Source organism: the organism of the source record quoted next, assembly GCF_019968955.1.
Source record: "MAG: Porospora cf. gigantea A chromosome Unknown PgA_NODE_897_length_9689_cov_344.887, whole genome shotgun sequence".
Lineage (NCBI taxonomy): Eukaryota > Apicomplexa > Conoidasida > Eugregarinorida > Porosporidae > Porospora > Porospora cf. gigantea A.
Genome location: NW_027151949.1, coordinates 1 through 9,689, shown reverse-complemented (window position 1 = coordinate 9,689; position 9,689 = coordinate 1). Strand labels below are relative to the sequence as shown.

At 54.6% G+C, this 9,689-nt stretch overlaps 7 protein-coding genes across 13 annotated transcripts; 2 read left to right on the top strand and 5 right to left on the bottom strand.

Moving 5' to 3' along the window:
- Positions 1-367: 367 nt before the first annotated feature.
- On the top strand, positions 368-790 carry KVP18_001029 (uncharacterized protein; the record flags this gene model as incomplete). The annotated part of the gene is made up of 1 exon (XM_067950625.1): positions 368-790. The coding sequence occupies one exon, from the start codon at positions 368-370 to the stop codon at positions 788-790; it is 423 nt and encodes a 140-aa protein (XP_067805925.1).
- Positions 791-814: 24 nt separating this feature from the next.
- KVP18_001027 (uncharacterized protein) lies at positions 815-1,622 on the bottom strand (the record flags this gene model as incomplete). 2 transcript variants are annotated; one of them, XM_067950620.1, is made up of 2 exons in its annotated part: positions 815-1,473; positions 1,502-1,622. In XM_067950620.1, 2 exons carry the CDS (start codon positions 1,620-1,622, stop codon positions 815-817), a joined length of 780 nt encoding a protein of 259 aa, XP_067805921.1.
- A 79-nt stretch (positions 1,623-1,701) lies between these two features.
- Positions 1,702-2,694, bottom strand: KVP18_001028 (uncharacterized protein; the record flags this gene model as incomplete). Of its 2 annotated transcripts, none has more annotated exons than XM_067950624.1 (1): positions 1,702-2,694. In XM_067950624.1, the coding sequence occupies one exon, from the start codon at positions 2,692-2,694 to the stop codon at positions 1,702-1,704; it is 993 nt and encodes a 330-aa protein (XP_067805924.1). The 2 variants fall into 2 exon arrangements, with proteins under 2 accessions (XP_067805924.1, XP_067805923.1); XM_067950623.1 differs by having other exon boundaries at positions 1,702-2,529.
- An 84-nt stretch (positions 2,695-2,778) lies between these two features.
- Positions 2,779-4,004, top strand: KVP18_001024 (uncharacterized protein; the record flags this gene model as incomplete). 3 transcript variants are annotated; one of them, XM_067950615.1, is made up of 4 exons in its annotated part: positions 2,779-3,172; positions 3,199-3,406; positions 3,434-3,854; positions 3,882-4,004. In XM_067950615.1, the coding sequence occupies 4 exons, from the start codon at positions 2,779-2,781 to the stop codon at positions 4,002-4,004; spliced, it is 1,146 nt and encodes a 381-aa protein (XP_067805916.1). The 3 variants fall into 3 exon arrangements, with proteins under 3 accessions (XP_067805916.1, XP_067805915.1, XP_067805917.1); XM_067950614.1 differs by lacking the exons at positions 3,434-3,854; positions 3,882-4,004 and having other exon boundaries at positions 2,779-3,225; XM_067950616.1 differs by lacking the exons at positions 2,779-3,172; positions 3,199-3,406 and having other exon boundaries at positions 3,615-4,004.
- A 589-nt stretch (positions 4,005-4,593) lies between these two features.
- Positions 4,594-6,127, bottom strand: KVP18_001026 (uncharacterized protein; the record flags this gene model as incomplete). Of its 2 annotated transcripts, XM_067950618.1 has the most annotated exons (2): positions 4,594-5,890; positions 5,919-6,127. In XM_067950618.1, the coding sequence occupies 2 exons, from the start codon at positions 6,125-6,127 to the stop codon at positions 4,594-4,596; spliced, it is 1,506 nt and encodes a 501-aa protein (XP_067805919.1). The 2 variants fall into 2 exon arrangements, with proteins under 2 accessions (XP_067805919.1, XP_067805920.1); XM_067950619.1 differs by lacking the exon at positions 5,919-6,127 and having other exon boundaries at positions 4,594-5,814.
- Positions 6,128-6,219: 92 nt separating this feature from the next.
- On the bottom strand, positions 6,220-6,801 carry KVP18_001025 (uncharacterized protein; the record flags this gene model as incomplete). Its single annotated transcript, XM_067950617.1, has 1 exon — positions 6,220-6,801. One exon carries the CDS (start codon positions 6,799-6,801, stop codon positions 6,220-6,222), a length of 582 nt encoding a protein of 193 aa, XP_067805918.1.
- A 131-nt stretch (positions 6,802-6,932) lies between these two features.
- Positions 6,933-9,404, bottom strand: KVP18_001023 (uncharacterized protein; the record flags this gene model as incomplete). 2 transcript variants are annotated; one of them, XM_067950613.1, is made up of 3 exons in its annotated part: positions 6,933-7,576; positions 7,605-9,363; positions 9,390-9,404. In XM_067950613.1, the coding sequence occupies 3 exons, from the start codon at positions 9,402-9,404 to the stop codon at positions 6,933-6,935; spliced, it is 2,418 nt and encodes an 805-aa protein (XP_067805914.1).
- Positions 9,405-9,689: the final 285 nt, after the last annotated feature.

Below are 9,689 nucleotides of genomic sequence, written 5' to 3'. Positions count from 1 at the left end.
TGTCCACATTCGCAATTGATTTTGCCGGCGCAAATACGTGTGCAGTGTGAATTTCACGGTGTGTGCGCTTTGCCAGTGTACTGGTTGAAAAAACTGAGTACCAACGGTACTTTAAGAATCTTAAAGCTGGTTGTATCTATGTGTGTGGTAAAGGCAAACTGGTCGTAGCTATGTGTGCACCACTGTAAGTCGCCTGAGACTACTCCAGTTTTTAAGGTTGCATCGAGAGCCAACAGCAGCTGCTAGACGACGCAGTGAGTTCTCTACGAAAGTGCACCAAGGAGCTCGATTGTTTTATCGACAGGTCGCTAGTGTTAGCCACATAGTGCTCACCAACTGGAACAGTGAAAATCGGGAAAATCCGGCGATGGCCACAGTACGGAAGGACTTGACCAAGCGAGTGGAGCATTTACATGCGCAGAATATGCTGCTGTTTGATTTAGTTCCGCTGTCAAGGTCCAAACCTCACATGGCCCGTCGGTTCGAGAAATTGTGGTCTGGTCGCAAAGGCGCAGGAATAGATGTTGACGGGCCTCTGTTGAGGCCTTCCCTCATAGCGGGTGGTCTCCTGAAGTGCAAGGAGTTTCGGCGAGAGGAGGTTAAAAAAACAGTGGTCTTCAAAAGTGCCACCGTCAAGGACCGCACTATGGACCAGGTGGCCCGTGCCTCCAAGAAGCATGAGCACGAACAACGGAAAATTCTGGAAGCCAAGAAACGCAGCAAGTCTAAGCGCCAGGCCAGAGAAGCCAGCAACAAGCTTCTCGCTGGCGACTCGTCTGATTCGGAATAGTTCTCGTGATTCGTTACCATTCCGTTACATAAGTGTCGTCTTATCAGTGTTATCAGAGTGCGCTGCCAGCAACCAGCGGAGAAGCTTGCGGTAGTCCACAGGATCGTCATCTTGCTGGTTACTCAGCTGCAACAAGCGGGTCACATCGCGGTGATCGAGTTTGTCGCCTACAACTGTCATCAAATGGTACAGTTGAGTTTTAGAAACCAATCCAGTCTTCTTTGGGTCTATGTAAAAGAATGCCTCTTCTAGCCCCTCTGCGGTCTCATCACAGTAGGAAATGGTTGTCAACCATTGCTGGAATTGCTGAAACGTCACCATTCCAGCGCTTTCCACAGAAAGTCTGTTGAGATCCATTTGGTTTGGTGCACGATCCATAGTCCAACACAGCTTGGGAATGCGGTCCACGGGGCAGCGACCAGACAGGTCTGCTGCCTTGCGAAAACGCACCTCCAAGGGAGAGGGAGGCCCTGGGATAGCCTCCTCAGCCTCGGCTTGCGAAAGGCCTGACGCACCGAGAGAGGTACTGCGGCCACCATCGAGCCCGCCATGACCACCGCCATGACCACCGCCATGACCACCGCCATGACCACCGCCATGATCACCGCCATGAACACCGCCATGAACTCTGCTGCCATCGACGCTGCTATCCACGCCGCCATCGTCACTGCTGTAGTCTCCGGCTGCGTTGAGTCACCCCTTAGTTTCTACCTGGCTGCCATGGGAAGTACTCAGGGCCACCATGCTTCTGAGATTCGGATATAGCCAGCTTGCAGCGAGGTATGAATACGTCGTTACAGTACGAATCCAGGTGTTGCAACCAGTTCACCATGAGTATAGATTACGATTTGCAGATTTCGAATCTCGGATTGCAGGCGGAATTGAAGTTAACGAATGACAAAAAGTGGCGGTCAACTAGGCATAAAAGCCAAGAAGCATGCTTCTAATGGCTCTCCGGGATCGGTTGCTCGCACCAGACCATGGGCCGCCGTCTGAAGACTGGCGAAGTCACTGGACGTGTTCGGCCTCATCGTCAAATCCTCGAGGATGGGTCTGATCTCACGAGCTGACGGTACACCTCGTAGCTGAAGCCTCGGCGTGTGTGGATACTGCAGGCCTTCATAGAACACCACTGCTCCAACCAGCGATGCGTCTGAAAAAACAAGCTCAGGGAACATAGCTAGCTTGAATACTGCGACAGAAAGAAACGCGCACGCCCAGTCAACGATCCGCTTCAAGTCTGACGAAGGCAAGCTGAAGGCATGAGAGTATCTGCTAACGAAGTCCAGAGCAGAGGCGCAGCTCTCTTTCTTAATCGCAAAATCCAAAGAGCGCAATATAGAGACGTCCTCCTGCCTCACAGGGAACAAAAAGGGAAGTTTGCGATAGGCAGCTGAGTAGCGCAGATCGGCGAGTGGCTGCTGAAAGTCTCCGTAGCAAGTCGCTTGCAAGGCGAGCAGTGCAGCAATCCGGACTTTGTCTTGAAGTCGCCCCCACATGACCTTGTCGCGTAGTGCAACCCTGCCAACCACCCGCAGAAACAAGTACACCAACCGCAAGGCGCGAGCAGAGGGCAGGGCCTCATACAGCTCCCAGTACTCCTGAACGGCACGTGCCCCGTAGTGGATGGTAAGTCGCCGGTCGCGGGGACGCGACGCCGTCAGAGTCCACACGGACTCCGTTGATCGGTCTAGCTTCAGGAGAAACGCCAGCTGAGTCAGGGGCTCTAACAGTGACATCAAAGAGTCATCGTGAGAATCGTGTCTAGCCGGATTTACGGCCCCATTCTGACCCCCTTTGTATCGCGATTGGCGGGACTTGTCTTTAATATCGCTGGGTGACCTTCTGGTTACTTTGACCACGGTCGTCAGGGGGAGAGGGGGTAGGCAACTCAATCTTCTCATTTGAGTTTTTATTTTGTGGGAAATGATTTCGGTCTAGACCTGCGTCCGTCTGCTTCTCAACACGGCGGTGTATTCGTCATTTCAATGAACGGAGGCATCCACGAACTAAATCTGAACGGCCTCAGCGATACAGTTAGCGGTATGCTGCAGGAGGCGAACGTTGCGTCCCAACTCTGGGCCTGCACTGTCCTCGTGCCAGCAGCCACCTTCTTCCTGAGCGGCCCTCCAGGGTTCCTGCTGACCCCCGCACTGAGTTCCGCAACATGCTCTCGCAGCGTAAACCTCGCCTGTGTCGGGTCGCGCGTGCTGATTCGGGTTCTAGGCAATCGGCAATGTGAGCTAGGACGCTACTGGAGACTTCTGCCCGTCGGAACGCTGGGGTGCTTGCTGGGTCGCACAGTACACGCATCTGGAACTCTGCTGGCGGTCATTACTGCAACGGAGGTGCTGTTTTGCACCTTCTGGGCAGTGCGATCTTGTGGGGGTTCCGCGGCTCTTACACAGGTTGGAGCGCTGCCAAGGACGACCTGACTAGAATCTCAGTGGCTCCCTTCACGTTGAGACCTGTGGCGCTCTCGTCGGCAACCTGTGATCCCGCTTCCATCAAGCCCGAAGCGGCACCTGCCCTGTTCCACGTCGCTGGTGAAACTAGTCACGTGCAGCTGTCTGCGCTTGACCCCCCTGCTCCTTTCACGGAGTCTCGTGTGGTTATGTGAGCCGCTACTCCCTCATAACCCAGCGATCGTCGACACAACCGAGATCCCTCTGCGTTCGACGGTTTAACAGCCGCAGTGGCCCTTACGACCCTGGTGTGTGTATGGCTGGTGTCGACGCTAACACCTCTATTTCTCCTGTTACTGGGGGTAGCCATTGGCCTAAGTCAAGCCGCCCTACTGCAAGACCGAGTCCTCAGTCGGGAAATGCTGCTTACGGGATGCGCAAGCTTCACAACTGGCCTAAGTATCGGCGCTTTCGGCTGCCCCTCTGCGATGGTGTTGGCTCTGTTAGGAGGGGCACCTCGTGGCGAATTAAATCCCGACACCGCCATTATAACACTCGCGTTGCTGTTGCTATCATGGCTGATGGCGCCAGCCGCGAGTTCCTGGCTGCTAGCCGCTTTGGGCATGGCATGCTGCGCCGAGTGGGCGAGGCAACGCCTGGTGAGTGCCACGGTCCTTATGAATCAGACTCTCCTTTGGAGCATTCGATTCCGGCTTCGCAAGTTGCCTAAAGCCTGGCTTAACGTAGTCGGACATGCCTTAACTGGTGTCGTGGCAGTCGTTGCAACTAGGTCCATGTGGGCTGAATAACAATACTAAAGAAGTAAGTTGATTTGCAGTGCCTTCCCACCTTCCCAGCTCTCCGAAGCTCACCGCTGTCGAATTATTTCTAAAACCCTGTTTTTTTGTCGATGAGTGTGAGCGTATATACCTCTCTAGGCGATTTCGAGGTGGAACTATACTGGGATCACGCCCCAAAAACCTGTCACAACTTCTACGAGCTGGCCAAGAAAGGCTACTATGACAACACTCCCTTCCACCGGGTGAGCCCCTGATCCCCATTTAACGCAGATCGTTCCAGAATTCGTAGTTCAGGGAGGAGACCCCACAGGAACGGGACGCGGCGGCGCATCCGTTTACGGCGAGACCTTCGCTGACGAGATCCATCCCCACTTGCGGCACACTGGAGCCGGAATCCTGTCCATGGCTAACAGCGGCCCGAATACTAACACGTCTCAGTTCCTGATCACACTGGGCCCCCAGCCAACGCTGGACAGCAAGCACACCATATTCGGCCGCATTTCCAGCGGGCTGGCCACCGTAAAAAAGCTGAGCCAGGTCGAAACGGACTCGCTGGAGAGGCCTGTATGTCCAGTCAAAGTGCTGCGAATGTCAACTGCTAGCTCACAGCACTAACCTTAGAGACGAATATAGCAGCCACCCCGGTGAAGGAGACTCCACCTACCATCATGGCCGCGTAGCCTACGGGACCGTACACTTGCGGAGGGTCTGCGCGATCAAGTGCTAGGAAGATACCCCATAGCAGGGGTCCAATCGCGCTGCCTATGAACCCAGATACGCCCCAGATGCCCAGCGCCTGCGCCGGGCGCAGCTTGTCAGGCAAGGTCTCAATCGCAAGCGCGTAGTCCACCGAGAGGAAACAGCCGTTCCCGGCTCCGTAGAGCACGGAGACAGATAGAATCCACGCGAGCCGGTTCTGGTATTTGGACCTTTGGCAACCCACTGCGAAGAAGGGCGTCAACACGAAAGCCGCGTAAACGAGCGCCATAATGAAACAGCTTGCGTAGATTGGCGGTTTCAGGGGCATATGCGCGACGCGCTGCATTACTTGTCCGAAAAGGAAGGCGAAGACAGCCGCCGAGAACGTCGACGCCAACGCAACATACCCGACTTGCTCTTGCTGCGTATGCTCGTTCAGAGTACCGACGATGTCCCTGAGAAAGTACTGGATGAACGCCTGCACCGAGACAGCCACGTAGTAGGCAGTTCTCCCACAGAAGACCCACAAAAAGTCGTAGGAGTGTGACACATCAATGGTGTAGCACTCTTTCAAGTCCGCAAGGTCGAAGTCTGATCGCACATACCGCGCGAAGCGCAGAGGAAGAGGTAACGTGTCATCCTCTGAGGGGGAAGTGACAGAAACGACAGCGGGCTTGATGTCAGTCAGAGACTCCAACTCCAGATCCCCCAGATCCCCTGAGTCCAAGGCGAAGTCGAAGAATACGCGACTCAGCGTGCGAATTCGGCGGTCGCTGGCGCTCGTCGATGGGGTAGAAGGAGTTGGGGGCGTCTGAGCGCGGGCCAACTGCTCAGCCACGAGTTCAGTTTGCCGGAGACAGAAGGCCATTATGACAACGAAGACGGGATATATGAAGTGGTAGTCAGACCCGGACGTCGCCAGAAGCAACAAAAAGCCGGATGCAGACCCCAAAAGGCCTTGCGCGGCCACGATGGAGGACGATTTCTGTATCAATTCGTCATCTAACGAATCCGGCACCAGTGCACAAACGATACTGTACAGGACGTTCAAATTCAGCATAGCCGATAGGAGGAAGCAGTAGTAGAAGTACCGAAGGTAGAAGATAGAGCAACCCCACATGCAAAGACACGAAAGACACGCTAGAGTCCCAGAAATCTGGAGGAAGGGTCTTCGCTTGTCTAGAACAGCGGGACGTCTGTGTGGGGCAAGCGGTTGGCACTCACATTAGCGAGTCTGAGAACGCGCCGATTACAGGGCAGACCAGCTGGGAAAGCCCCACAATAACCAGTGAGAGGCCCAGAACGACCGATTGCCCCCTGGGGAAAAGCCGTGAAGCCTCTCGGGGCAGTATTATCAGGCCCCAAGAGCCACACAGGAGGCCGTACATGTAGTGGAAGCAGGTGAGCCTTACAACTGACGCTGTAGACACCATTAGGAGACGATTTCCGCAGTTTTCGAGAATGAGGTGATTGGAGAACTGTGCAACAACATGAACTAACTCGACACAAGCAACATCTCACAGCTTCAGGCTTTGAGGTTCTCGTTGGCGAAATCCCAGTTGACGAGATGCCACCAGGCAGCGATGTACTGGGGGCGAGCATTTTGATAATCCAAGTAGTAAGAATGCTCCCAAACATCGCACGTCAATAGCGGAACAGCCTCCTTCAGGGGATTGGCAGCGTTGGAGGTGGTTACGATGGACAGCCTGTCGTCTTTGACGACCAACCAGGCCCAGCCAGACCCGAAGACGCCGCAGGCAGCCGCAGAGAACTTAGCTTTGAACTCATCGAAAGATCCGAAGTCCCTGCTGATCAACTCTGCCACTCGTCCATGAGGGAGGTTCTGCTCAGATTTGGGGTTCGGCTTGAGACTGGTCCAGTAGAAGTTATGGTTGTACACTTGGCCAGCCTGGTTGAATAGAACTCCAGTGGACTCGGCCATGATCTCTTCCAATGTTTTGCCGTCTTTGTTGTTTTCCGTCAGCTCGTTGAGTTTGTTCACGTAAGCCTGATGGTGTTTGCCATGATGATACTCCAACGTCGTGGAGGAGATGTGGGGTGCAAGAGCAGCCCTTTCGTAAGGCAGAGTGGTAAGAGTGAAGCTCATTAGCGAATATATACGAATATTTACTAAGGCTTACCCCACCGAGCAATTTGCGTCTTATATGCGGCATCTGTCGTCGCTTCGTCTTCTGAGTCGACACATGTCAATTTCCTTTGTACCATTCATATATCAGCCTACTTCTTCTTGGCTGTCGCCACTAGACGCTTGCGCCGCTCATCGCGTTGCTTTCGGAGGAGACGGCTCTTCGCATTGTCCTTGGTCGACATTAACTGAGCGTTGCGGCATCCTTTTCCTCCCTCCCAATGAGCGCTGAACTTGGCGACGAGCATCTTGTTGCACGACGAGCACTGCTCGTTGCTACTCGCCTGTTCCTTCGAACAGAAACCACACATAAGTCGGGAGGCGAAATCCGACTCGTGCTGCTCTGCGTCGTCATGACAGATATCGCAGGCGTATAGGCGACCGCAACACGGAAATCTATACCACTTGGTGGACTTTTTGTAGTGTTTGCATGCGCCATTGTTGGGCAGCGCAGTTCCCAGTTTTATGGGCAGCACCTGCTTCTTGCGCTTGGACACCAACGATTTGCCCTGCGCCTGTTGAGTTGGCTGCCCTCCAACAACGCCTCGCCCAAATCCGAACCGCAGAGAAGAGTGGCACTGCGGGCATTTCGTAGTTCGGGTCAGCCCCTGACTGACGCTCTTTACACGTACGAGCGCGTCGCAAGTGCCACACGTGACTTGGAAGTCCGACGATAGGATATCAAGGACGGTGCATTGGATCGCCTGGAAGCGAAGGACAGGTGCTGTGCCGAAGGCTGCGTGAGCGGCGACGCCTACACCCACCCAGTGCTGGAATGGCCTTCACCCCAGTCCGCAGGCCGCAGCGAATACAGTCAATCAACGCCCCGTTAGGTTTCACGACTCCCTGTTTAACGGGGAAGCCCAACCTAAAAGTAGGCCTCTTGTGACACCGTTGGCAGGAGATTTCCAGACTGACGGCTACGAGTTGAAACAGGTTCACGCCAATGCTGGTGACCTCCTCGAGAGTGAGGGTTTGATCGGCAGAGTTGGGTGCAAGGTCGGTCGGAGAGTCTTCACGCATAGCGTCCTCAGCCCTGATGTTGGGGTCAATCGTGTCGTCAAAGCTCGGGTTCAACGAGACCTCCTTCTCTTCAGGCGCTGGCGCTACAGCCTTTCTGGAGGCAACCGCCTGCTTGTGTAGCTGCTGAAACCGAGCGACACACTGCTTGGCGGTCTTGGTCTTTACCATCTGAGATATTAATTTCCACTTCTGCTTGGGCTCCTTCACGTGCTTACAGTACACGAGTGCGGCTTCCAGGGCCTTCTGGTCCTCAGAGGTCCACTCAGCACGTCTGAGCGCCTGCGCGTACAAACGCAGTATCGTTGCGAAGTGCGTGTCGACTGCGCGGACTCCACAGATGGCCCAAAACAGCTGTGAGGGCCGGAGCTGTCCGCGAAACTTATGTACTCGGGCTGCCTCCTCCGCCATGGACGCCACTTCAGCAGAGAAGACCCTCTGACAGGCCTCCGCGACGAAGTCGGCAACTTCGTGTTTGTTGATAATGCTGAGCCTCGGCACCTCTCCTGCCGTGGCCGCACTGGGGTAGGACGCTGGGAAAGCCAGTAGACATACGAGGCCGGCAGGAAAACACTCAGCGACTCGTTCTTGAATATCAGGATCCGAGGGTTTCACAACAAAGCCGATGACATGGCTGGATTGTGCCGGTACATAAGGCCTCAAGGCGGGATCAATCCTTTGGTCGGAATCTGCGGCGGACTCGACAGAGTCGACATCTGTTTTCGAACTAGAGGCTAATTGTGTGTCGAACTGCACAACAGCCTCGGACGTGCAGGTATCACAACCAGGAACGGATTCGTGACCACCATGTACCTCGGAGGTCTCCAACAAGCAGCCCTCATCATCAGAGAAGTCATGAGCGATGGATGCCGACTCACTATTCACAGAACCTTCCGAGCAGCCCTCATCATCAGAGAAGTCATGAGGGATGGGTCGTAGGACTACGCAATCCGCGTACAGCTTCGCGAACTTAGCCACTTCAGTGTCCGAAGTAAAGCCGTTCAGCTCCAGGAGCTCACTGAGGGGCACGTCAGCCGTCACAGTTGGATTGTACGTCACACGGTCGCCTTGAAGACCGAATTGGTTTGCAGTTGATGGAATCAAAGGTTCCGAGGTAGGTGGTACGTCGGCGGCGCTGGGTTTGGCGCGCCTACGCTTCCTCTTCCGTGGAGGCGGCGGTTGTGGAGTCTCAACTGGCAATGCCGGCGGCTTCTTCTTCCGGTTCCTTTGTCGCTTCTTCTTAGCGACGCCACTCCCTTGGTCCGCCGTACATGTGTGCACGGGAGTGGGAGCTGATTGATTGCCGGCAGGTGTCTTCACGGTGTCCGGTTTTCGTTTTCTGCGTGCCTTGTTCGGCGTTAGCGGCGTCTCAGCCTGACAGTCGATTCGTTTTGCATCACTCTTAATAGCAGTCCCAGGCTTCCGGTTCCTCGGACGTCGCTTCCTTGGACCTTTGAGGGGCAGTGACGGCTTGCTCCCCTCGGGAAGCTCACTGATGTCATTCTGTGACGGAACGTCGAGTATCTTACCTGTGGTGACGACATAATTCAATTTTATTTGTAGGAAGGCGCGAAGTACGGAGGTGTACAGTCGGCAGTTCTTGAGGGGCAACGAGTTATTGAGAGGGGCAACGTGGTTGAAATCCGAGCTTTAAAGGTTCGACGTCATGGCTTTAAATCACGAGCTTCAGAGGTCGAAGGACTTTTGATGTGCCACAGGATTTCAGGGATACAGATACTCACTAACAAACTGAGAAATCAGGATTCCAAAAAAACGACAAGTGCAGGGTTCGAACCTGCGCGGGGTCACCCCCAATGCCTTAGCAGGGC